Source organism: Ceratotherium simum, chromosome 2 (genome assembly GCF_057802395.1).
Source record: "Ceratotherium simum simum isolate JZ-2026a chromosome 2, ASM5780239v1, whole genome shotgun sequence".
Classification (NCBI taxonomy): domain Eukaryota; kingdom Metazoa; phylum Chordata; class Mammalia; order Perissodactyla; family Rhinocerotidae; genus Ceratotherium; species Ceratotherium simum.
In genome coordinates, this window is record NC_141901.1 from 58,826,643 (window position 1) to 58,853,494 (window position 26,852).

A 26,852-nucleotide genomic window follows, 5' to 3' on the forward strand; every position below is an offset into this window, starting at 1 on the left:
CATTAGAGTAAGGACGGTTGAATTTATTTCAGATAATTGGTACTTTGTGCTCAAAAAACTGTTGGTTGAGTTCTGTCATGTTAAAATTTAGTAAAACTCTTCCAATTAGCTGTGTGCACTTGAGGAGTCTATCTTAATCATCCATTCAGTCATTGATCGTATATGTTTTTAGCACATTCTATGCACCAAGCACTGTGTCCTGGTTTCCTCATTTGAAGCATCAGAAGTCTGGCCTGGGTGTTGTCGGTGGACCAGGACAGTTCAAAATGTAATCTCTGTAAAGTTCACTTGGTTTTTTTAATTTGCTCCCAAAACTCAAGTGTTTTTCTTTTTAAAGCTAAATGTCCTTCACACTTGTACTTAGATTTTCTTATACTTGGATTATACTTAGATTTTCAAGTATGACTTGTATTTGTTCATTTGATACAAACTAACCTTGCATAAGAAATTCTGGATTATGCCGTAAACAAGTTCAATCCTTTGAAACACATTTCTTCCTTATCAAAACAAAATTTTTGCAAATACGTCTTTTGTTTTTGGCAAGAGATGGCGTGACCATATAAAGGCTTTTTATACCCAGTGATGACTGATGAGGGCTTACATATCAAAACCAAGGAAGAGGCATCTCTGGAGGGCTCTGCATCAACCACAGAGAATCTTATGTTTCAGGGGAACACTGATGTGGCCTTTCCTCAGGTGACGGTGACATCTCTAGGAAGTTCTGATGTGAGTCTTTTCCCTTGTCTCCAGCTTCCCTGGTAGAAAATTCATTTATATAGCTTGAGAATTCAATTGATTTTTTAAAAATAGAAATGGTACTTACATTATATAGTGATGAGAAAGAAAAGATATAATTTTTTATTCTGATAACTAATAGGCTTTTTGAATGATATTTTGTTTTTTTACTGTGAAAGGTGGGAAACTGAATATTCAAATGGACAATGGTTAGACAATATTTAAAACTAAACTTTGACCCACAACCTGCAGCAACCTGCCCAGGAAACCAACCTCTTATCTACAATAAACAGCCCAGGAAACCAGCCTGCTATAAGTCAGACTTACAGGAAGCCAGATTGCTGTCTCTAGTGACAATCTAGGAAGCTAAACAACAACTTCTGTTATGGGCTGTTTGGGCTGACAATCAGCCCAAAATGGCTAGGAATTGATTAATAACTGACAGCTCACGTAATTTTTGTCCTGCTTCCAACTTAGGACCAACCAGAGAAAGCCAAATATGCACCCCTAACCAAATTCACAGGATGCCCCACTTCTAGTTAGCTCGCCTACAGCTTCCCCAGGACAACAGCCTCTACTCAGGGTACACATGAAGCCTCCTGTTTTCCACTATAAAGCTTTCCCACTCCTCTGCCTGCCTTTGAGTCCCTGCCAAAACGCACGTGACAGTGGCTGACTCCCTTGCTATAGCAAGCTCAGACTGAATAGCCTTTACTTTTCTCATTGGATTGGTCTTCATTTATTTCCACAGAGGAATACACAAGAAAATTCAGAAGTCAAACCCTAGTCTTTCGTATTATTGTAAGTCGGAGTCATTAGGCAATTGTAATTCTGGGAGTCCTTATTTACCATAAGAAAAATTAAAGCAATATGGGTAAAAAAATCAAGCTGTACAAAGATAGGGACAGGGATGCCCTTTAATTTGTGATTTTCAAAATGTTCACTGATATTTCCATTGACCCAAACTTAAACTTCTTAGATGAAACTTCAGTACGTAAGTGGAGCCACAGAATGCTATATGATATTTTCTCTTGGATTATGCAAATCTCAGTATATGTGTTGAGTAATCAGGAAATAATTTCCAGATGAAAATCATCCTCAGTCTAATTTGTTAAGGTAATTAAATAGCAATAATTATTTTTCAGTCACAACACAAATGTATTTGCTTTTAAAACTAAATAATAATTGATGGTTTTGGAATCAAGGCTATTTAGGTGGCAGATAAGAGAATCTTTCTCACACTAACTTAAAAAAGGCGAGAATTCTTTGTAGATACCTTTTATCAGATTAAGGAAGCACCACCCTATGCCTAGTTTCCTCTGAGTTTTTAATCATGAATGATGTTGAATCCATCAAATGTTTTTTCTGTATTTATTAAGATGATCTATGATTTTCTCTTTTATTCTGTTAATGTAGTAAATTACAAGATTTTCTTTTCTTAATGTTAACCTAACCTAGCATTACTGGAATACATTCATCTTGTGTGTGTGTGTGTGGTATTATCCATTTTATATATTTTTACATCCACATATATTATTTTATATAGTAAGAGTATTATCCATTTCATATATAGTATTATCCTTTTGTATATTGTTAGATTTGACTTGCTACCATTTTATTTAGGATTTTTACATCTATTTCACTAATGACATTGCTTATAATTTTCTTTCATGGGAATGTTTTTAAATTGCAGATTAAATTTCTTTGATACTTATAGGACTACTCAAATTTTCTGTTGATTTGGGCCAATTTTTGGTAAGTTCTTTTTTTCTAGGCTTTTGTCTATGTTATCTCAATTTTCATATTTTTTGATATAAGGTTGTTCATAACATCTTTAATGTCTATAGTGTCTAGTGATTTTCATTGTTACTTTCTGACATTGGTTATTTGCCAGTTTCAGGCATTTATCAGTTTTATTGGTCTTTTCAAAGAGCCATCTTCTAATATTGTTGATCCTCTCAATGGCGTTATTTGTTTTCTTTTTTATTACTTTTTACTCTTTCTTTCTTTCCTTCAACGTTTTTTTTGGTTTAATTTTTTTCTGATTTCTTGAGATTGAAGTAAGCTTTAATGATTCATCATTGGTTTCCAGCCTTTCTTCTTTTCTAATTATGCATTTTAAACCATAAATTTGCCTCTAAGCTTTTGTTGCATCTCATGAGTTTCAGACTTTTTTCTCTCTGAAGAGAGAGAGCATGGAGGACTGACCATTATACTATCCTGCCACAATGAGGCATTATTTTCCCAAGAGCATGACCATCAAACCAATAGAATTTGTAAGCTTTGGATGGGTGATTGCAAGTGTCTTAATAGGCAGAGGTTTATTTATGTTTTGGGTGGCAGTGGGAGAGGGCTTACATGTAATATCAAATACCATGATTTTTATTTCTTTCTCAAAAGCAATGATTTCTATTGATATAGTTTGATATAACAGCTTTTTATAAAGGTCATCTTTAGGAAAAGATTATTTAATTTTGGAAATCAAAGAGAAAAATAATATTGTAGACATTTAAATCTCATGCTAGGTCAAATGTTTGTCTTCTGTCTTGGGATTTATCAAATCCATAGGAAAACAGCCAATCTGCTTGAAGTATATGTACAAATAATTTAATATTTTAGTCCATATAAAAAAATCTCAATTTTTTTTTGTAGAAAATTTTTTCTACCGGTGATATCAACAAAGATGGGAAGCTGGATTTTGAAGAATTTATGAAGTACCTTAAAGACCATGAGAAAAAAATGAAATTGGCATTTAAGAGTTTGGACAAAAATAATGATGGTATGTCTTATTTTCTATTAATCACTCGCTGTGAAGAAGCACTTCTCATACTTCCAAGAGTCTAAAGCAATGTATATTTAGTCTCTCTTTTTTTAGGTGATAATCATTACTAGTGTTGGTAATTGCTTTTTTAGTAATGTGATTTTTATATATAATATTTGTAGTGAAGAAAACTTACAGATAGCTTTGTCCGCTGAATTATAAACTGTGAGTAGGGCTTTTTGTAAAATATTAACTGTGGAACATTATGCTGGTCTGACTTAAAGCTATGGGTTAAAAATAATAATTATGGGGCCGGCCCTGTGGCTTAGTGGTTAACTGCGCGTGTTCCACTACTGGTGGCCCGGGTTCGGATCCCGGGCGTGCACCGACGCACCGCTTCTCTGGCCATGCTGAGGCCACATCCCACATACAGCAACTAGAAAGATGTACAGCTATGACATACAACTATCTACTGGGGCTTGGGGGAGGAAAAAGGAGGAGGATTGGCAATAGAGGTTAGCTCAGAGCCGGTCTTCCTCAGCAAAAAGAGGAGGATTAGCATGGACGTTAGCTCAGGGCTGATCTTCCTCACACACACACACACACAAAAATAATAATAATAATAATTATGTTTCCTTGCTCTCTGGGCAAGAGAGATTATTTTTGTTCATATATAGGCATACGTAGTATATATTTGAAAATTTAAAAAACTTTCAGATTATTTTACATTTGATAGTCTTTTTGAAAGAATTAATTTAGAGAAGATACTCTCTGATCCTGAAAATTAGGGGAAAAAAATAGCAGATAGACATTTAAATATATACCTTCTGATTTGGATTATGGTTTCTCTATTTAGATTCATAGCTTGGAGTTCGAGTCCCAGTTGTGTAGAGCAGAAAGCAAAGGCCACAGAAGGAGAAAGGGAGGAATTACAAAACCCTTATCACCAGAGGCAACCTTTAATAGGAAGAGAGAATTTATTTTAAAAAATTATAATGCAGCCTCAAACCCCTCCCTACGTATGAGTAGTCAAGACCATTCCATTTGCACACTTGTTATTCAAGAAACAAGTTAAACAAACAGATTGAGAGAAAATATGGTTTATACCGCGGGTGGGCAAACTTTTTTTGTAAAAGGCCAGATATTTTAGCTTTGTGGGCCATGTGGTCTTAGTTTCAGCTGCTCATCTCTGCTGTCCTAGTGCAAAAACATTAACTCAGCAGCCATAGTGCAAAAACAGCCATATGTAAATAAATGAGCATGGTTGTGTTCCAATAAAACTTTATTTACAAAAGCAGGTAACCGGCTTTAGTTGGCCAGAGGATTATAGTTTGCCAGTCCCTGGTTTATACTGAACATTAACTTCTGTTATATTCATGGAAAGTTCCTTCAAACAAACAACTAAACCCTTTGAATGGATTTGATGATCCATTCAAGTCTGTGACTCTCAGCCAGGAAGAACTGAGCTTGTAGTGAAAAGTAGTGCTATTGGAACATTTGTTACCTCCTGTAAACCTTACATTACATGCCCCAAGTCTAGCTTTAGTCCAATCTTCTAGCAAAATTCAGTTCTTACAATCAACTTTACTTTTTCCCTGCAAACTTTCATCCCACCTGGAATCCTCTACAGTTTAGTTGCAGAGACTGTTGGTATAGTTTTAGGTCAGGCAGAGCTGGGAGATGGAGCTGCCTCAGGATCGTCTTCCAGATAAGTAGAGGTCGATTGTCCCAGTGCATAAGTGTGCACACATCAATTGTCCATTTCAGAAAATCTAAATGAACCAGAGGCAATAATTAAAGAGGAAATTTTAGTGATACGTTTGTAGTAAATGCAAACAATTTCCCGCTTAATTTATCTTGTTTGTATATTTTAAAACAATTTGTCATTATAGGTTCATATTTTTGTTTATCAGACTTTGTTAAAACAAAGCAAAAGTCACATCCTCATTATTCATGGATTCTGTATTTGAGAATTTGCCTACTTGCTAAAATTTAACCCCAAAAGTAACCCCAAAATCAATACCTGCAGCACTTTTGCGGTCATTCATGGATGTGTGCAGAGCAGCAACAAATTTCATTTGCTTGATGAGCACATTTCTAGCTGAGCTAGAACATGACGATGCTCTGCTTGTGTTGCTCTGCTTTCTTGTTTTAGCTCTCCTACTGTCAACAGGTGTCATTCTGCAGTGGACTCAGTGCCATGTTTTTTGCATTTTTGTGCTGTTTTTGGTGATTTTGATGTTTAAAATGGCTCCCAAGCATTGTGCTGAAGTGCTCTCTAGCACTCCTAAATGCAAGAAGGCCGTAATATGCCTTAGGCAGAAAATACGTCTGTTAGATAAGCTTCATTCAGGCATGCGTTATAGTACTGTTGACTGGGAGTTCAATGTTAATGAATCAACAATATGTGTTTAATAGGGTGTCTTTAAACAGAAACACACATAAAACAAAGTTTTGTATTGACTGGTTAATGAAAATGTTGTGACCAGAGGCTCATAGGAACCTAACCGTATGTTTTCCATAGGAACAATGGTTCAGTATTCTGTAATTCTTGGTTAACAGTGACATTATAGAACGTAACTCCTATGAATGAGAATCAACTGTCTCTCTTTAAGAGTACAATTATAAAGGAGAATATTCAGAGGGGTATTTAAGGAATTTCATTGCTAACAGATTGATGCCTCTAACTGTCCTTACATTCTCCAGGATCTCATGCTGCTCCTTTCTTCTCTCCAGGAGAATTCTCTCCAAATCCTTTCATTTCTTAAAGTCCTTCTCTTGAATGGAGTCTTTCCTTTCACCAATAACAGTCATTTTTGTCTTCCTCTTTTCCTGGAGAACTTTGCTGTTAATACTGGTTTGGCTTCAGATCCTCTCTTACTTTTTGTTTCATCCTATTTCATGCATATTAGTCTTAGGATCTTCATGAGTCTGTGAGCTGCTTGAGGGAAATGCAGTATTGATCACATTTATTGCTTATATTTTCTCTTTCTTCCTCTCTTCTGATTCTTCTTCTGTCTACAAACATGCTCTAATTTCTCTAATAATAATAATTTTCCCGGGCCCGGCCCGGTGCGCGCGCTTTGCTGCGGTGGCCTGGGGTTCGCTGGTTTGGATCCTGGGCGCGCACCGACGCACCGCTTGTCAAGCCATGCTGTGGTGGCGTCCCATATAAAGTAGAGGAAGATGGGCACGGATGTTAGCCCAGGGCCAGTCTTCCTCAGCAAAAAGAGGAGGATTGGCAGATATTAGCTCAGGGCCAATCTTCCTCACCCCCCCCCCCAAAAATAATAATAATAATAATAATTTTCCCTCTTCCATCGTCCTACTATCCCTGCTTTCTTTCTCTTTTTTTGTTGAGGAAGAGTGGCCCTGAGCTAACATCTGTGCCCATCCTCCTCCATTTTGTATGTGGTTTGCTGCCATTGCATGGCTTGATGAGTGGTGTAAGTCCACGCCCGGGATCTGAACCCATGAATCCTGGGCCACCGAAACAGAGTGTGTGGAACTTAACCACTACACCACTGGGCTGGGCCCCCTGTTTTCTTTATTTTTATTTCCAGATTTCTTGAAAGAACGGTCCACACTCTGGCTTCGTTTAGTCGTTTTCTACCTCCTTTTAACCCAGTGCAGTGCATCTTTATACATAATAAATGCCTAGTCATTTATTTAAATGTAGAAATACATACTTTTAAAATTAATAGATCCTAGCGTAATTAATTTACCTCAAAGTCAGAGTATCTCGATTTGAATCTCAGTTCTGCTGCCTTTTCATGTTACGTGGTAAGGTCACGTAAGCTCTCAGTCTCTTCTTTAGATGGAATATCGTTATTTACCTACACAGCTGTTATGATTTCTGAATGAAATAATGTGTGCATACTTGTTTAATATATTTGTTAAATGTTGAGTTGCAACATGTATTTAAGCAAATCTAGAACACTTAAATTCATAATTTTGCCTTAATCAGTTCAAGGCTTTCCCTTATAAAATGAGGGATTTGGAATTCGTGATTACTAAGGTCCTTATCAGTTCTGAGTCTGAGTTTATGCTCTTGTTTTTTTAAAGGAAAAATTGAGGCTTCCGAAATTGTCCAGTCTCTCCAGATACTAGGTCTGACTATTTCTGAACAACAAGCAGAGTTGATTCTTCGAAGGTAAGCTCTTCATCTTTTTGAGAGTTTTTGGACTTTCATTTTGATATCCTGCATATTAGAGATTTACATTTGTAAGTGTGGCTTAAAACAACTCCCTGTGCCTCACCATTCCTCATTATGTACATTCAATATCTTTCTTCCCTTTTTCTTCCTTTTTGATTTGTATGTACACATACATCTAAAGTGTAGGAATGGGAAACGTAAGCTCAGACTGGACTCCCTTGTGAGGCCTCAAGGGGAGGTGGGATGGCAGGAAGGTGTTAAATCTGTAGAGAAAGAGCCTAAGAGTTTTAGTGCTGCTGTTTTTCCTATTTGGCTTCTATTGTGATAGTGGAACTCATTGTTTCAAGATACGAAGTCTAGCATATTCATCACATTATTTAACCTATACATGACTGGATAAGAGGGAAGTTCCAGGGGCAGCCTGGTGGCGTAGTGGTTAAGTGCAGCACGCCCCGCTTTGGTGGCCCGGGGTTCACAGGTTCAGATCCCAGGCGTGGACCTACACCACTCATCAAGCCGTGCTGTGGCGGTGACCTACATGCAAAATAGAGGAAGATTGGCATAGGTGTTAGCTCAGGGCCACTCTTCCTCACCAAAAAAAAAAAAAAAAAGAGGAAAATTCCAAAGCTCTCCTAGCTGACTGACAAAGAAACACCAATGCAAACTTTCAGAAAACAGAGATGCCAATTTGAACATTATTGCCAGGGTCATCAGTTCCACTATGTGGTAAGTCACACCTTTACAGACTTAATGTTTTTATTTCACAGGATAGAGCAATAATCTCTGAAGTCTAAGTGCCCTTGAAGACTCTTTTGTTACAAACACACCGTAGGGACTAATTTTTTTTTTTTAATGATAACAGAAAACGGAAAAGGGCTGTTATATTATATTAATATTCTTGTGAATGTTTTTAGTCTTCAACATTATCTAAAAAGTTTCTTCTAAATGGCTTTATTATTGAATTTATCTCCTTTTATATCTGCCCCAGTAGCGTTTTCCTTCTTTCTGTTTAGGATTTCTTTTATAAGCAGCTGCTCAATAGGAAGACCCCAGGTCTCAGAGCTGGGCAGGTCGTTACTTTTGTTAACATTGGGTGAGGAAGACTTTCCTGAGGAAATGAAAAGCTAGAAAATGAAAAGGAGATAAACAGCATTTTGACAGTGGGATATGGGGCATGTAATATTCTGCTTCTAAAGTCACATTCTTCCAGGAAAGTGAGGGTTTTTCCCTGGTCCGTAGGCCAGAAATTGTATTCCTTCTGATAGCTTTAGGAATAATGCAAATTCCAAGCCCAACCTCCAGAATAGACCATGGGTAATGCAGAGGGATGGATAATAAAAAGTAGCTACATAATTGTATATATAAATATTTTATGACAGCTTTATTGATATATTTTACATACCATAAAATTCAGTCTTTTAAAGTGTGCAGTTCAGTGGTTTCTAGCATATTCACAGAGTTGTGTGACCATCACCATTATCTAATTTTGGCACATTTTCATTACCCCCAAAAGTAACCTTGTACCCATTAGCAGTCATTTCTTACTCCTCCCTTGCAAGCCCCCAGCAACCACTGATCTATTTTCTGTCTCTGTGACATTTCATAAAAATAGAATTGTACAATATGTGCTCTTTTATGTTTGGCTTTTTTCACTTAGCATGATGTTTTCAAGATTCATCCATGTTGTAGCATGTATCAGTACTTCATTCCTTTTTTAGACCAAGTCATATTCCACTGTAAGTATATACCACATTTTGTTTATCCATTCATCAATAGATGGGCATTTGGGTTGTTTCCACTTTTTGGCTGTTATGAATAATGCTTCTATGAATATTCACGTGCAAGTTTTTGTGTGACATATGTTTTCAATTCTCTTGGGTGTACACCTAGAGATGGAATTACTGGATTATATGATAACTCTATGTTTAACATTTTGAAGAACTGCCAGACTGTTTTGCAAAGTGGCTGCACCATTTTTCAATCCCAGCAGCAATGTATGAAGATTTCAGTTTCTCCATGTCCTGCCCAACATTTGTTATTTTCTGTCTTTTGATTTTAACCATCTTAGTGGGTATGAAGTGGTGTCTCATCATGGTTTGGATTTGTATTTCCCTGGGGGCTAATGAATTCTATATTCTTTTGCACCGTTGGGCTATTATTATTATTACTAGCATTTATACTTCTTCAGTAAAAATACCAGAGTATGTTTGTCTAAGAAAAACTTCAGTTTTCCCTCCTTTGTGTCTCCTTTACTACTCACACAGAACACTTCAATTCTGGTACTTCTGGTCACCAAATGTGTGGGGGTTTATCCCCACAACAAGCAATTCTGTTTGATGCCAGCTGGGTGTCCTACAATTTAACTCAATACTAACACTGTCTGCCTGGATCCCATACGTTAAGGGCTCAGTCCCAAGAGAGTGTTCCCATCCCACTTCAGATGCCAATCATAAGTAGTAGGTCCCCAGGTTACCCACAACTTCTGTCTGATTTGGCTTCAAATTGGAGGTTCCCACAATTCCTTCCCCTTTTAGATTGGATTACTTTGCTAGAGCAGCTCACAGAACTCAGGGAAACATTTACTTACATTTACCATTTTATTAAAGAGTATGATAAAAGATACAGATAAATAGCCAGATGAAAAGATACACAGGGTGGGGTTTGGGAGGGTCCCGAGTAGGGGAGCTTCTGTCCTTGTGCAGTTGGAGTGCATTACCCTCCTGGTGTGAATGTATTTGCCAAACTGGAAGCTCCCTGAAACCTGTGCTATTGGGATCTTTATGAAGGCTTCCTTACATAGGTGTGATCAATTATTAACTCCATTTCCAGCCCTTCGCCCCTCTCTGGAGAGGTGGAGGGGTGGAGCTGAAAATTCCAACTTCTAATCCTGGCCTGGTTTTTCTGGTGACCAGCCCCCGTTCAGGAGCCATCCAGGAGCCCACCAGGAGCTGCCTCAATGAACAAAAGATGCTCCTTGTGCTCTTATCACTGAGGAAGTCACAAGAGTTTTAGGAGCCCTGTGTCAGGGGTGAGGTCAAAGACAAACATTAGAACAAGATATGCTCCTAGTGTTCTTATCACTAGGAAATTACAAGGGTTCTGTGCCAGGAACAGGGGGCAGAGACCAATTTATATATTTTCTATTATCTCACCATGTTTTAAAAGGCAGAAAGTGATTAGGGTTTTCGGTAGTGGAGATCATGGACTTTCCCTTGAGTGCTCAGCCCCCTGTGTGACTCATATACTCCAAATGTCAGCTTCTTTTCTGCCAGTTCACTGTCTTTTGGTGTCCCTCTCAAACCTGAATTCTTGGGAGAGAAATCTGAAAAGTGCTGATTGAAGCAGCCGTGGTTAGGTCATCAGAGTATGAGGTAGGAGTCACTTGGTTAAAATATAGTCTCCTCGTTTTACTTTTTCAGTTGAAGATATGGGTGGGGTGTAGCTGAAATAGACAGTTTCTCCCAAATACGTGTGCTGCATGTATCTTTATCTTCTGCTCTCAGATAAAAATCCGTTTTCCTTTTATGCTTCATGTCCATCCCTCTTTCCTCTCATTTTCTTATCTCTAGTTCTCTCTCCACATTTATTGAGGACCTTGGCCCCTGTCACACAGTCGTTTTTTTTAACCATAAGTCCTAGGAAACTTCAGTTTGAGCTGGTGACTCATCTTTCCCCTTAGCTTTAGTGTGTCTTTCCTTCTGCAGCACTTAAGACTTTCATCTCCATTGTGCTTCACAACCTGCTCCCTCTCAGGATTGCATCATAACTTGAAGCAACTCCTCCTCTGAAGTCTTAAACACCTGTATCCTAACTTCTTTCTGACCCTTCTTCTTCCAGATTTTACACTGCCTTGCTCCCACTGTACTTGCTTTTTGACTTACAGACCTCTGGCCCTTCATCTCCACCAGTCCATCCATCTCCTCTGAATCCCATTCCTTCCACTCCTACTTGCTTTCTCCTAATCCTGAAGCATCCTAGCAGTGGCCTTCTTTGTACCAACACTTGGGCTATTAAACATTTCTAGAGAAAAATGAAAATGTACAGATTAGTACCCCTAAAATGTACAGCCTTTATTCTCAACTGGACCTTCAGGCTGAAGCCTGGTATATTTCTGTTCCTGGTCCCCTTTGTCTTCCATTCCCACAGTGACTATTCCAAATGTTTCCTATGTTATTCCTGCCTTTGGCTCTCTTAGTGACTGGCCATTTTCTGTAGCTTCAAAGAAGTTAGGGTAGGCAAGGATGAAATCTGCTGACTATGCTCTAGCCATGTTTCTTTCAGTTCTTTGAATTCACCAAAGTCTTTTCCGACTTGGAGCCTTTTACTTGAAATTCCCACTGCTCAAGGCACTGAACCCTGCCCCCATCTTTTATTAGCCTATAGATCCTATCTCAGGGAGATCTACCACCCTATCTAAGTTAGCCCTCTCCCACCCCTTACAGCAGTTATTCTTTATTTATACAACTTGTTGCTCTGTTTCATAGCTCTTATGGGTTGTAACCATGGGCTTATTTTTATAGCTTAGTGGTTAGAAGTATAGTTTCTGAAGTTAGAATGCCTACCTTGAAATACTTAACTCTACTTAGTAGCCCCGTGACCTAGGACAAAATACTTAGCCTCTTTCTGTCAATAAAATACAGACAATACTAAGCACATAGGCTTGTTTTAAGGATTAAATGAGTCTACATGTGAAGTGCTTAGAACAATGCCTAGCAATGCTCAATGAATATATTACATGCTATGTTTAGTGCTGTTTTTCCCACTAAGCTGTAAGCTTTGAGGGCACAGACCGTGTCTGTCTTGTTAACTGTGCTAAGCCCAGCTCTTTACAGTAGTGTGCCCTCAGAAAATATTGAAGAATGTGTTGAAGAATGAGTAGAAGTTCTCCTAGTGCAGAGGGTGGGTGGAAGGACATTCTAGTAGAGGAAAGGATATGTGCAGACCTGCAAGCATGTGAACAGCATATTTGGGGAATGGGTCAAGCAGTGTTTCTCAGGATGCCCTCTAGACCACTGGTGGTCTGTTTCTTAGCTAGTGGTCTATGGACTGTTTGAGTGGTCCATTGGAAACACCATGAATTTAATAATTTGTGGGATTTAAGAAAAAGGACAACTGAAATACTAGACAATAATAGTATGTAAGTCAGGAGAGGATAATTTGTTTTAAACTGTTCTAAGATTCTTATCTTATTCGAAAGAGTGGGGTCAAATAATAACTTGAGATTTTGTTATATGTACATGACAAAATTTCATGGTAAGCCATTAAAAGTATAGGAATTGAGTATATAACCAGGGAGGGAAGAAATAGAATAAGAAAATAAATAAACAAGCACAAAATTCAGACAATCCAACAAAGAGAAGAAAGTGAAAAAAAATCAAAGAACTAATGAGACAAATAGAAAGTGAAAGATAAGATGGGAGAAATAAGTTCAAGTACAATAAAACCTCCCCAAAATGTGCCTTGCAATAATTAGGTCCTATTTTCCCTTCACCTCCTTTCTTAGATGGGGCAGGTTAAATACAGGTATTATCTTTCCTGGGGGGTATGAAGTGGGAGAAGAGCAAGTTAGACTGACTTCTGATCAGTGAGGACTTGCTCAGTTTAGTATACAATCTGCTAGGTACATATAAATTTCGGTATTTTCATGACAAAATAAACTGATTGAAAAATATTATTAACCTCACAGTGACATGAAACTAACTCTATTAAATTTTTTATGACCCCTACTTAGGGTAGACTTTTAATGTATGTCAAAATAAAAATTAACAAATTTTGTCAGAACACAGATTGTCAGATGAAAGAAAAAGTGGAACAAAATCCTTCTAACTAAAAGAAAGCTGGGGTAGCTAAGTTAATATCAAATATGATTATGAGGTAAAAAACATTAATGAAAATAGTGTCATCACATTTTAAAATTCACCACAAAGACATAAAATTTTTAAGCTGGTTGATAGAATTCCAGGGATAAATTGACAAATCCATCATAGCAGTGAGAGATTTTAACATCTTTCTGTATTTGATAGGTAAAGCAGAGAAAAAATTTAGTCAAGACAGAAAAGATTTAAATAAATAGGAAGCTTGATTTAATGGGCATACAATAGAACCTTGCACCAAAAAATGAGAAAAAATTTTTTTTCTCAGGCGCATATGGAAAATGTATAAAAATTGATTTCACAGGGCCGGCCCAGTGTAGCCGTTAAGTGCGTGCCTTCAGCTTCGGCGGCCCGGGGGTCGCAGGTTTGGATCCCCAGTGCCCACCGATGCACCGCTTGTCAAGCCATGCTGTGGCGGCGTCCCATATAAAGTAGAGGAAGATGGGCACGGATGTTAGCCCAGGGCCAATCTTCCTCAACAGAAAAAGAGGAGGATTGGCGTCGGATGTTAGCTCGGGGCTGACTTCCTCAAAAAAAAAAAAAAAAAAAAAAATTTGATTCCATGAAGTAGGCCATAAAAGCAGGCTCAACACATTTCAAAGAGTTGGTATCACCAAGACCACCTTCTACAACCACTGTGCATTAATTTAGAAGTCAATAACAGAAATAAGTTATAAAAATTCCAATGCTTTTAAAAATAGTATACACTTCTTAATAACTCATGAATCAAGAGGAAATCATCCATAGACATTCAAAGATACTTTGACTTGAAAAAATGAAAATATCACATATTAAAACTTGTGAGGGGTTGGCCCCGTGGCTTAGCAGTTAAGTGCACGCGCTCTGCTGCTGGCAGCCCGGGTTCGGATCCTGGGTGCGCACCAACGCACTGCTTCTCTGGCCATGCTGAGGCCACGTCCCACATACAGCAACTAGCAGGATGTGCAACTACGACATACAACTATCTACTGGGGCTTTGGGGAGAAAAAGGAGGAAGATTGGCAATAGATGTTAGCTCAGAGCCAGTCTTCCTCAGCAAAAGAAGAGGCGGATTGGCATGGATGTTAGCTCAGGGCTGATTTTTCTCACCAAAAAAAAAAGAAAACTTGTGAGATATAGCTAAGGTGACTTAGGGGGAATTTTATAGCCTTAAATCTTGTATTAGAAAAAGAGTAAGACTGAAAATTAATGTGCTAATTTAAGGGAGAAACCAGAATAATCTCAAAGAAGGTAAGAAAGGAGATAATTAAGACAGCAGTGGAAATAGAGAGCAGAGAGACGGTAATAGGATCGACAAAGCTGAACATTGGTTGTTGGAAAAGACAAACTTCTGGAGAGATTGATGAAGAAAAAAGAGAAATAAGATGTAAATAAATGATATTCGGTTGCAAATACACATCAGAAATTTTTCAAAGATAATAAAATATTATGAATAATTTTATGCCAATGAATTTGAAAACGTATGGAATAGAAGATTTTATAGAAAAATATACTTTACCAAAACTAAATCAAGAAGAAATAGCCAGTAGTACCAAAGTAAAGATATTGCACCAGTAATTAAAAATTTTTCCACGAAGAAAACTTGAGCCCCACATGGTTCTTACAAACTACCAAAGAACAGATCTACAAATATTTGCAGAGTGTAGAAGTACACTATCCAATCCAATCTGTCGGGTCATTATAATCATAACACCAAAGACAAACAATGAAAGAGGGAAATTACAGGCCAATATCATTTATGACAAATGTAAATATTGTAAAGAAAATATTAGCAAACTTGAGTTAGCTGTATAAAAAGCATAATACACCACAGTCAATACTTTTAAAAGAGCAACTTAAAAAATTTCATTAGAAGACTCAGTACAGAAAAGATGTACCTTCTCTCCAAATTGAAAATAATGATTCAATGCCATTGAATTAAAAAAACCTACATTTTTTTTGGAGGAACTTATCAAGCTGAGCTTCAAATTTTTAGCAAAGAGCAAAGGCCCAAGAATAACCAAGACATTCTTGAAGAGCCGTACGAAGTTGGGGACCTTCTCTATCAAATATCAAGGGTTGTTATTTGTAATTAAGAGAGTGGTATTGCTACACAAATAGACAAGTTGACAAATGGAACATAATATCCCAGAAACAGACTCATCCATATTTGAGATTTGTCACACAAGAAAAGTAGCTTTGCATATCACTGGGAAAAGGAGAGACTATGTAGTGAAGGGGGCTGGTGCACTTCAGACAAAAATGAAGTTGGATGCCTACCTCATACCATACACAAAAATCAACGTAAATGTGAAAGTTAAACTATAATACTTTTAGGGGTAAAAAAGGAGACATCTTTATCTCGCTGTAGGGAAGAATTTATTAAAAAAAAAAAAGACATAAAAAACAGTAGCTGTAAATGAAAAGACTGATAAAATCAGCTATATTAAAATCAAGAGCATCTACTCATGGACACTATAAACAAAATGAAAAGACAAAGAGAAAGTATTTGCTAATTTGTAACTTTAAGGATTAGAATCAGGTAGATAAAGAACTATACATAAATAAGAAAAAGACACACAACCCATTAGAAAAATGGGCAAAAGACATGAACAGGCATTTCACACAGGAGGAAACATGAATAGCAAAGGAATATGGTAAGATTTGCTCAACCTCATTAGTAATTTGAAGAGAAATGCGATTTAAACCCACAGTGAGACTATTTTATTTAAGAAGCTTATCAATACTGTGTTTTATGGCTTTGAGCTACAGAGTTTGGAATTCATTTATTCATTCAATAAACGTTTAATCTATGCCGGGCATTGTTCTAGACACTTTGGTCATATCAGTGAACACAATCAACAAAAATCCTTGCCTTGTGGAGGATGCTCATGCATGCATGTGTGGAGGCTGGGGCATGGGGTCAGACAATAAACAGTTGCATTAAAATAGAAAATAGTGGTAAAAATAGAGCTATAATTACTGCAATCCAGAATAACGTTATAAACCTAAGTAGTAACTAGGACTCTCATGCAGATATGGGTTGTTAATACCTGTGTGCTGGGACAAATGAACGTTTAAGTGTATTTTCACATATGCAGATCAAAATTAAAAGTGGCACTAGAAAACACAGTAATATCTGAAAATTGTGTTTGATTTGACTGCCATCTTTATGCATTATTTTCACCCAAATTATAGAGTAAATATAAAATTTGGAGGAGACACCAAAACTTTTTTTCAGAGACATTCATTAATTCAATAAACAAATGAGCACCTTCTTTGTGCCAGCCACTTTAGTTGCTTGGTATACACGTGTGAACAAAACAGTCAAAATCCTGGCACAGTTCAGGGTTGATCTTAGGAAAAAACAGGTACAAGTGGCATTACTGCCAAGAAACTTGTAAAACAAGCAAAAAGTAAATGAAAAATATTTAAGGCTACAGTATATTAATTTTAAATGTCAAAGATGATGTACCACGATTTCTAAGACTCAAAAAAGGCCCAGTCACCAAGTTTGGTTTTTTTATAATCACTGCTGATTTTCTTAGCTTACAGGAAGTTGGAGAAGGAAATTGATAGCATATTTTGAGTATATTCCAAAATCACATCCCAATATTACAACAGAATATTAAGAAATATCTCCTTGAGCCAGTGCAAGAAAAAATGGATCATAAATCCATTCATTACTACCTCCCAATGTTTTATCTTCCAGCTTTTGTGTTTTATAGCTCATTGACTTACAGTTTGACAGAGTGCCAAAGGTAGTTGTTAGTAAGATCTGTCTGTAGTTTTGGGGTCCATTTTTTTCTAAATGATTAAAACTATCTAACAGACCATCAAATGCTTGCTACCATTTCCAACAACCTATTATTGTGAATTGGGACTTTTTTAATTTAATAAGAATATTAAGCTGGAAAGAAATGTCATTCTGCAAAATGGCTGATAGTGTTAGTTTTATTTATAAATTTTGTTCTTTAATCAGCTTCTTTTTATTTTCAGCATCGATGCTGATGGGACGATGACAGTAGACTGGAATGAATGGAGGGACTACTTCTTATTTAATCCTGTTACAGACATTGAGGAAATTATCCGTTTCTGGAAACATTCTACTGTAAGTACACTTTGTGTATTAATTTATTCTTTTTTTTTTTTTTAGGAAGATCAGCCCTGAGCTAACATCCGTGCTAATCCTCCTCTTTTTGCTGAGGAAGACCGGCTCTGAGCTAACATCTATTGCCAATCCTCCTTCTTTCCGCGTCCCCCCCCCCAAAGCCCCAGTAGATAGTTGTATGTCATAGCTGCACATCCTTCTAGTTGCTGTATGTGGGACGCGGCCTAAGCATGGCTGGAGAAGCGGTGCATCGGTGCGCACCTGGGATCCGAACCCGGGCGGCCAGTAGCGGAGCGCGCACACTTAACCGCTAAGCCACGGGGCTGGCCCTAATTTATTCTTATTTGGAGCTGCAGGCCACAGGTATAGTGATCACCTGAGAATACTCTGTAACACTTACAGGCCAGGGTGCCCAAGTCCCAGCAGCTCCTTAACCTGTAGAGCTCTGCTTATTATATTAGGTTTGTATTCAGAGTATTTTAAAAAAAAAAACCCAAGACTGCATGAACACCGCAGATATAGTTCCTGTTTTTGCCGTTCTCAAAACTTGGAAGAGGTACTGTCTTCCAAAAATCTTATGAAGGTAAGCTGCCCAGCTCTTATTGGCATTTTGAGTATTCTGCCATAGGGAAGTGTAAAAGTCATAGGATTTTACTTTGTACGGATATTATATTGCCTAAACTCAGCAGCTTGTGATTGCTGAGGATCTATTTCCTTGGCCATTGATGATGGCCAGAGACCCCTCCTGAAACTTTTGCTTATTTAGTCACCTGCCTAGATTTACCTCTGGCATAAGGTGCTTAGAACAATAATCATTGAAGGTTAAAAATCTTTGGCTCATCTGCTCAGCATTTTACAGGTGTCTGTCTGTATTCCTCAAAACTTTCAAATTTTAATGAAATTTCATTAATATTCTGTTAAAATGTACTGGTGTAAATGAAGTTCAGTTCACTGTGCAATTTGCTCCTGAAACCAATAAAAACTCTTTGAGGGAATTTTTATTTTCCTAATGGGCTCATCTTCTATACTTATTCATGTATTTCAGTAAATTTTATATGAACTAAATGAAGTCTAGAGTTCACAGTGCCGCTAGTAACAATGCCTAATCTTACATGGAGCATTATAAAATTATTGGCGATTAATGCCTTTTCAACTATGAGTATAAAATAATACTACATTAGTTCAGTTGACTAGATAAATTTTATACTTATGTGAAGTTATTTTTACATAATCGAATTCTTACTGTATCTTTGGCGATAGTTGATAGCAGTTGAGGCTAAAATCATGTATCTATTTTATTGATAGTAAAATGAAGAAAGAGAGAGTTATATGATAACATAGCTCCTGAGCCTTATGCTCTTACCCATAAAATCTTTTTCATCAGAATCATTTAGATAAAAAGCTATAAAAATATTATCATTATAGAAATTTGTTTCTCTCAAGCTATATTTTTATGTACAGTAATGTTTAGATTGGAGGATGGATCATTTTAAACAATACCTCCCTGTTAGCTAAATTTTATGTAGAATCTATTGCACGTTTTAAATAAGTCAGATTTATAAAAATATTTATAGACAATCTATATAAGAAGTGAGTTTAGGGGTATTCACATACATAGTTTTTATTTAATTTTTATTTACGTATTTAAAGCAGGGCCGGCCCCATGGCTTAGCGGTTAAGTGCGTGCGCTCTGCTGCTCGCGGCCCGGGTTCGGATCCCAGGCGCGCACTGACGCACTGCTTTTCTGGTCACGCTGAGGCCGCGTCCCACATAGAGCAACTAGAAGGATGTGCAGCTATGACATACAACTATCTACTTGCAAAAGATAGTTGGGGGAAAAAATAAATAAATAAAATTATAAAGCATATATCGTGTATAAAGTATAAGGTGGATGTAATTTTGAGATAAAGGGAGTATCTTTGAAGAATTGAAAAACTAATTTCTTTCTGTAGCGAAAAGGATTCACTACATCTGATAAAATGCTGCTCTTTCATTCTGACATAGACCAAGAGGAGAAAAGTTACTCTACATCTGTTAAGAAAGAAAGTTGTAGTTGTTGGTTTTGTAAATTTGTAATTACTGTGAATTTTCATTTCTTGTGAACTGACACTGTGCTTTGTTTAGTGTGACTAGGCTATTGATAATCATCTATATGCTGAAATTGTTTCAGTATACTTTCTAAGGAATGAAGTTGATCTTAACTATAAAATAACACGTGATTCTTCTCTAGAACAAACAAACCTTCTGGAATGATCTGTCTTTAATTAAAGGAACATGGGGATCTTTTTTCCATTTTAACAGGGTATTGACATAGGAGACAGTATAACTATTCCGGATGAATTCACGGAAGATGAAAAAAAGTCGGGACAGTGGTGGAGGCAGCTCTTGGCAGGAGGTGTCGCTGGCGCCGTCTCGCGAACGAGCACTGCCCCCCTGGATCGGCTGAAAGTCATGATGCAGGTGAGCCTTAGATGTTGTGTCTAAGTTTGTCCTAATTATTCTAAACAATGAGAAGTATGGTGCTTTGAAAAAGAAATTTTAAAATTTCTCAGTAATAGTCTTTCATCCCTTTAAAAAAAAATCTCTATTTTGTTGCTAATAACCCTAAATTCAGGCCATGTAAGTATTTCAGTGTTCCGCCAAACCTTAAATTATTGGTCCGTGTGTGTGATGAACTTTTAATCTTTGGCATTCTGTGACTATTCAAATGTTTGATTAGAAGAAATGTCTTCAGCTATTATTGTGGCATTCTCCTTAAATTATTTGTATTTTCCTTCTATTTTATGTACTTTTTCGCAAGTGGGATATTTCTGAAAACTAGAATCTTGGAACGAGGATGTAATTTTAAAAATTATTCAAAGCTGAGGTTAGCAGAAAAAGACCTGGATGTATAGACTGACTTTGCTATTTACTAGCACTGTAGACTTGGCTGATGAGAGTCACAAGAAAGAGGGAAAGGAAAGGAATTAGTATGTATTTGATGCTCATTATAGTATCTCATTTAATTCTCACAGCAACCCAGTGAGGAGGGTATTTTATCCTCATATTATCCGTGGGGAACCTGAGGCTCCGAGAATTAAATAACTTTTCCTTTACAACAAATTAGACAAGAAATGGAGTATCTTTGGCTCCAAAGCTCATGGTTCTCACATTGCGTGAAACCCCTGAGGGCTCATTTTCCTTCATTCTGGAATGGGAATATCTAATAAGGGTGGTTGTAAGAATCAAATGATGTAACGTATGTGAAAAATGCCTGATACACTGGAATAACCTACTGGAATATAGTAGTTGCTTAAAATATTTTTAAAAGTTGTGTTGTTATACCTATGGTCAGAACTTTTTACATTTCTCCTTAGATTTCTGTACAAAAAGATTTCTGTCAATATTTTAAACTAGCATCCATGCAGACTGTACTTAAATCTCAAAATATACTTAAGAGTAAAGATAGTGCTTTAAAGAAAAAGGAGAGAGAATTAGTGTGTTTTTCTCTAGGAACAATAGTAAATTCACTCTGAGAGAGCTTGAATAAGCATTCATCTTTTCCTTTGTCATATTTTATTGTGAAGTTTATTTAAAATAAAATGGATATCTCTGGACTTTAGTTCCTGCAAGTTCAGGGAGTTCCCAAAACTACCTTCAAGTTCAACCGTTCAGTAGAAGGACTCACAGAACTCACTGGAAGCTTTTATACTCATAGTTATGGTTTATAACAGGGAAAAGGTACAGATTAAAGCCAGCCAAGGAAAGAAGAGCGTAGGGCTGAGTCTGGGGAAGTACCAAATGCAGAGTTTCTGTTGTCCTCTCCCCGTAGAGTCACGATGTGTTACTTAGCTGGCGTCTACGTGTGACAATATGCAGAGTCTTGCAAAGGGACCTGGGAAGCTCATCCGAGTCTTTGGTGTCCAGAGTTCTTATTGTGGCTCAGTCACAAACCGCCCACATGGCCGACCTTTCATCTTCAGCCTCTCCCATTTTGTTTTTATAGTAACTCATTTTGTGTAAGCTGAAACAATCAGAAGAAGAGCTGATTTCTTTAATTATTTTTGTTTATTAGATTTAATCAGTTTTTATATAGAGGCAGTCATAAGGTCTGCTATATTTAAACAAGTATCACATCTGTAGTATAAGCCAAGTAATTCGTCAGTACTCAATGGGTGAGGCGGTTGGTATATGTTATCATGAATTTATTGCCTAGAGAGATCTTGAAGTAAGTCATAGAAGCTACAGTTTATATTTTTGATGTCAGGCTGTGTGCATTCCAATGTCTATGGCTCTGATGTACATAATATCCAAATGTTGTTTTCAGACCTGTTTATATTTCGTGCCAGTATTACTTCTTGGGGGGAGGGATAATATATTACCTGCAGCGTATTTTTTTATTTTTCTTAAACTGAACTTATTCATGTTCCAAAGGGTGTTCTGTAGCCTAATACATAATTTAGTTCATGTTATCTTTTGAGTGTTCATAATAATTTTAATTTTAATCATGTCCTTTCTGTCTGCTTTCCCACACTGAGGATACTGATTTTTCTTAGTTTTACATTCAGAGTCAGGCCTCTAAAAATGATGGTAATAATTCTTTCCATCGATATATATTTTCTCAACTTTCTATATTCTATTTTCAAATACATCTTCTTGCAGTAATAAACAAGAGTGAAGGAAAGAGAGTGGTTTGTACAGTTACATTAGAAATAGTAACAGTAACATGCCACCAGTATTTTATATCATTTTGCTTTTATTTTTAGGTCCACGGTTCAAAATCACACAAAATGAACATATATGATGGCTTTCGACAGATGGTGAAAGAAGGAGGCATCCGCTCTCTTTGGAGGGGAAATGGTACAAATGTCATTAAAATTGCTCCTGAGACAGCTGTTAAGTTCTGGGCATATGAACAGGTAATTGTTATCACCTGTGGAATTTATTAACAAAGAGGCGTTAAACTGACTCAATAACAATTAGCATACAGTGCTTTTTAAATTTTTGTTTTAATACATGATCATTTTCCACATATACTCCATGAGGAATTTCTCTTACAGGAGATTAGAGAAGATAAAGTCAGAGATTCCTCATAACTAAATTCTGGGATTCTGAATTTCATATTATTTATAAAGAAAGACTTTTATTTTCTTTTCTAAGGAGCTCTTGAATGAAAAGTAGAATTTTATCTTATTCATTTTGAATTCAGAATAGAAGCTGCACACTAATATAAGTTTTATGAAATTATCCCCATCTAACATCTAGAAGGAAAAATTTTAAGTTGAAGTCTTTTGTGTAATCTGACATGGCTATAAAATTGAGTTGGATTTAGAGTGAAAGCTCCGTCGAAGTGGGAGTTGGGCTTCTTCTCTATACTCCAGCACTTAGACAGAGACTGGCATATGATAAGTGCTCAGTAAGTGTTTGTTGAATGAATAAGTGAATGAATCAATGAATGAATGCATTTACCTCTGAATCAACTTCTCTGTTGACTTAGATTGTTTTGGATGCTGCTTCAGCGGGACTTGGTATTAAGAGGAAATATAGCAATGAGTTTTAGAATTTGGCTTCTCTCTATGGTCATTAGCAGAACTGTCTAGTTGAGCATCCACAAAATTATTTTTTCCATGATTTCTTCCATCATTGTTTATCGTCAACTATAAGAACCTTGAAATTTAGCTCCACCTCATATTTTGTACTATTTCAAATAGATTTTTGATGATTTTGGAGAGTATTTTGTTCTTGAGCAACAGAATACTCTTGAGAAGATTACACAATCTAGTGGTGTCCTTTTCTTGGTTTAGGAAATAGAGAAGCAAAGAAAAAAGTTGAAGAAAATCTAGCCTCCAGGACTTTAATTAGAGCCTATTTTGGGGAAGGATATTTTCCTTTTGTGCATGTTTGAGGATTCAAATCATGACTAGTAAGGGCACGCATTTTAGATACCAGTATATACTGACCACATATTTGAATTTTATGATGGGAAAGCCAGAGCGTACAATAAGTAAGTGTTCGAGTAGAAAACCATTATTCCAATATGCAGGAACTTAGGTATTTTTGAAAGTCCAAGTTATTGCAAGCAAATGCATGCGTTACACTTGATGCTACTTGTCAGATTCTTAACTTGGACACTGCCAACCGCCATCCTCTGCTTCTATCCAGTCAGGCTCCTTTCTGAGCCCTCTTTACAATATTCTAATTTCTGTGTGCTAACTTTTCTGAGAGATCAAGAGAAAGCCCTATTATGCCTGTCCATTTTCTCCCCTCCTGCTGAAGATCTGTTCATCCCTCAGGGCTCTCTTAAGCCCGGCTTCCCATGAGCAGCATTTCCTAAGCATTCCAACCAAAACCAATGCCTCCCCGGCCCAGCTTCCTTAGGGCACTGTGTTACAGAATATCCAGTTTTCCACTGGATAAGGCAAAACTCATTGTTTTCCCAGTGAGTTGTAAATTTCTTCAGCATAAATATTATGTCATATATATTCTCACATTTCCCAGAGTACCTAGCTAGCTCACTTCTGGATTTAGATAGGTCTTGTTCATTGAATAACTAATAGTTTAGAAAACTAACAAAAGGATATTTTCAGCCTGGTATGTAGCTCTCTTAAACACATCAATATGGGATAAAGCTGTGGACAGTTTGGGTTGTCATTACCATAACAGTACATTGTATCAGTGACAGGGTGCAGTGTTCTCATGGTTTCAGCTGCCACATATGTACTAACTGCTCTCTGTTCTATCTTTTTTTCCTTCGTCTCTATACCTACACATCCATCTGTGTACTGCATATCTGTGCATCTCTACTTACATATCCCAGGGGTACCTCAAATGCAACATGTCTACAGTGCAGCAGTCATCCTTCCATCCCTGGCTCCAGTGACACACTTGCACACACACACAAACACACACACACACACACTCACACTCCATTCCTCTTTCTATATGTCATATAGTGGTGAACATCCTGCAAGACTACTCAGGAGTTATTTCCTCCAGGAAACCCTCTTCATTGTAATAGTTCCCTGTGTTTCCCTCCGTTACAACAGTTTCACACTGAATTCTGATTATCTCGGTACTTACTTCTTTCCTTAATGAGACTGTGAGCTTCCCTAGGCAATATTTGTTTCCAGCTTTGTGTTCCCAGCACCTTGTCCAGTGCCAGTAAATCCTTATTAGATGAGTGAAAACACAGAACTGCCAGAGCTAGAATTTGGACGCAATCCTTCCTGAGTCTCAAGCCCGTTAAGATGAAGGGAAAGATGGGTATTTCGAGCAGAAGCAGCAGCATGTGGACAGAAATGTAGGCACAAGAAAGCATCATTCGCTAAGGAAATGTAAAGTGGTTTGCTAGGCTCAGGTGTAGTGGAGTGTGTTTCTGGGAAGATGATGATGAAAGCAGGCTGGACAGATAGGCATGAGCCAAATGACATAGGAGTCTAGATTTTTATCTTGAATATGGTGAGGGGGCTATTGAAGCATCTTATGTAAAGAAGTGAAATGAGTATGTTTACATTTAAGAAAGATCAACCTGGGGGCCGGCCCAGTGGCGCAAGTGGTTAAGTGGCAGCCCGGGGTTCGCCGGTTCGGATCCCGGGCGCTCACTGATGCACTGCTTGTCAAGCCATGCTGTGGTGGTGTCCCATATAAAGTAGAGAAAGATGGGCATGGGTGTTAGCCCAGGGCCAGTCTTCCTCAGCAAAAAGAGGAGGATTGGCAGATGTTAGCTCAGGGCCGATCTTCCTCACAAAAAAAGAAAAAAAGAAAGAAAGATCAACGTGGAAAAAGAGTGGAGAATGTATTGGAGGAGAGTGAGGCTGTACTGGAGGTGGGGAGACTATTTAAGGAAATATTTCAGTAATTCAGGTAAGAAACGATGAGCATCTTAGTATAAGATGGTGGCTAACAGGACTGGAGAAGAAGGCAATGGACTGAAAAATATTTTGAAATAGAATCAACAGACTCATTCACTGAGTGAATGTGGAGATGAGAAAGAAAGAGGAACCAAGGATGATGCTCTGGCTCCTAACTTGAGCAACTAAACACGTAGAGAAAATAATAAGAGGAATGGATTTTGGGGTAAAATGACAGGTTCCATTTTGGACATGCTGAGTTTGAGCTATCTCTGTGACATGTACAGGGAGCTGTCCAGTAGGCAAATGGATATATCATCTAGAAATTAGGAGAGAGATCTTTGATAGAGAGGTTGTTATTGAGTTGAAGCCATTGGATTGGATCACTCAGGAAGGCTTATGGAAAGACAAGAATTCTGGGAATAAGCCTAGGGAGAAGTAGAGGAGAAACTTCCAAAGGAGACTGAGAAAGAATAGCTAGAGGGACAGGAGGATGACTACAGAGACTGATAGCCTAGAAGTCAGAGGAGGAAAAAGATTTCATGAATGGTCAAATGCTAGAAGGTGGTAAATACAATAAGAAAAATATCTTTTATGATTTATTAACTCAGAGACAGGAAATCTTTGTACAAATATGTCAGCGAAGTAATGAGATGAGAAACCATACTAAAATGAGCTAAAGTGAAGAGGAGGTGAAGAAAATTGGGCAGTGGAGACACATTTTTTCAGGGAGTTAGATGTCAGAAGGAAAGGAGAAAAGAAGAGGGAGAGACTGATAGATAAGAAGGATGTTGGGCAGAGGGAGGGTTTTGATATGTTTTGTTTAATGTGCCTGTTGCTGAATGTAGCATATCAGTACAAAAAAGGAAGTTAAAAATATGTGTGAGAGAGGTAGATGGGTGCAGCAGGTGTTCAGAGGAAGTATGTGTCCGGGGTGGGGGGTAGAAGGTAGAAAGGCTGGGGGAGAAATGGGTACTATCCAGAGACTATTGGGAGGATTAGCCTTTGACTGTGTGGAGGACTCTTCTTATGTCAGCTCGAGAAAAAAGGAGATCTAAGTGAGTGTGGATGATTTTGTGGGGTTGGGCAGGAATACCAAGATATTCTTACCTGGCATCCTCTCTGTTCTTCCTTGAGTTCCCAAAAAAGGACATTTCCTGAGAATAAGGGAGGAAGTGGTATTGGAAGCAGGAGAATAGAGGAGATTGAAATAGATGTTCTAACAAATGGGAGAGAGAACTGAGATAGACAAAAGGATTTCAGAGTGGCTTTGAGAACACAGTTAATTCTCCTTTGGGAAAATCAAATTCTGTGACCTTGAGCAAGCCACTTAAAGTTTCTGTGACTGTTACCTCACCTCTAGGATAGAAATTGAACTTGATGACGTAGTGTTATGTACCTGGCACAG

At 37.6% G+C, this 26,852-nt stretch overlaps 1 protein-coding gene across 2 annotated transcripts in view; it reads left to right on the forward strand.

Moving 5' to 3' along the window:
* Positions 1-26,852, forward strand: part of LOC101387184 (mitochondrial adenyl nucleotide antiporter SLC25A24) — a 105,739-nt gene that overhangs the window by 67,404 nt on the left and 11,483 nt on the right. For both annotated transcript variants that reach the window (XM_087446384.1, XM_004420750.3), the window contains exons 2-6: positions 3,388-3,514; positions 7,562-7,649; positions 17,504-17,615; positions 19,917-20,075; positions 22,361-22,513. In XM_087446384.1, coding sequence (XP_087302510.1) covers positions 3,388-3,514; positions 7,562-7,649; positions 17,504-17,615; positions 19,917-20,075; positions 22,361-22,513 — 639 coding nt within the window. The remainder of the gene's footprint in view (positions 1-3,387; positions 3,515-7,561; positions 7,650-17,503; positions 17,616-19,916; positions 20,076-22,360; positions 22,514-26,852) is intronic.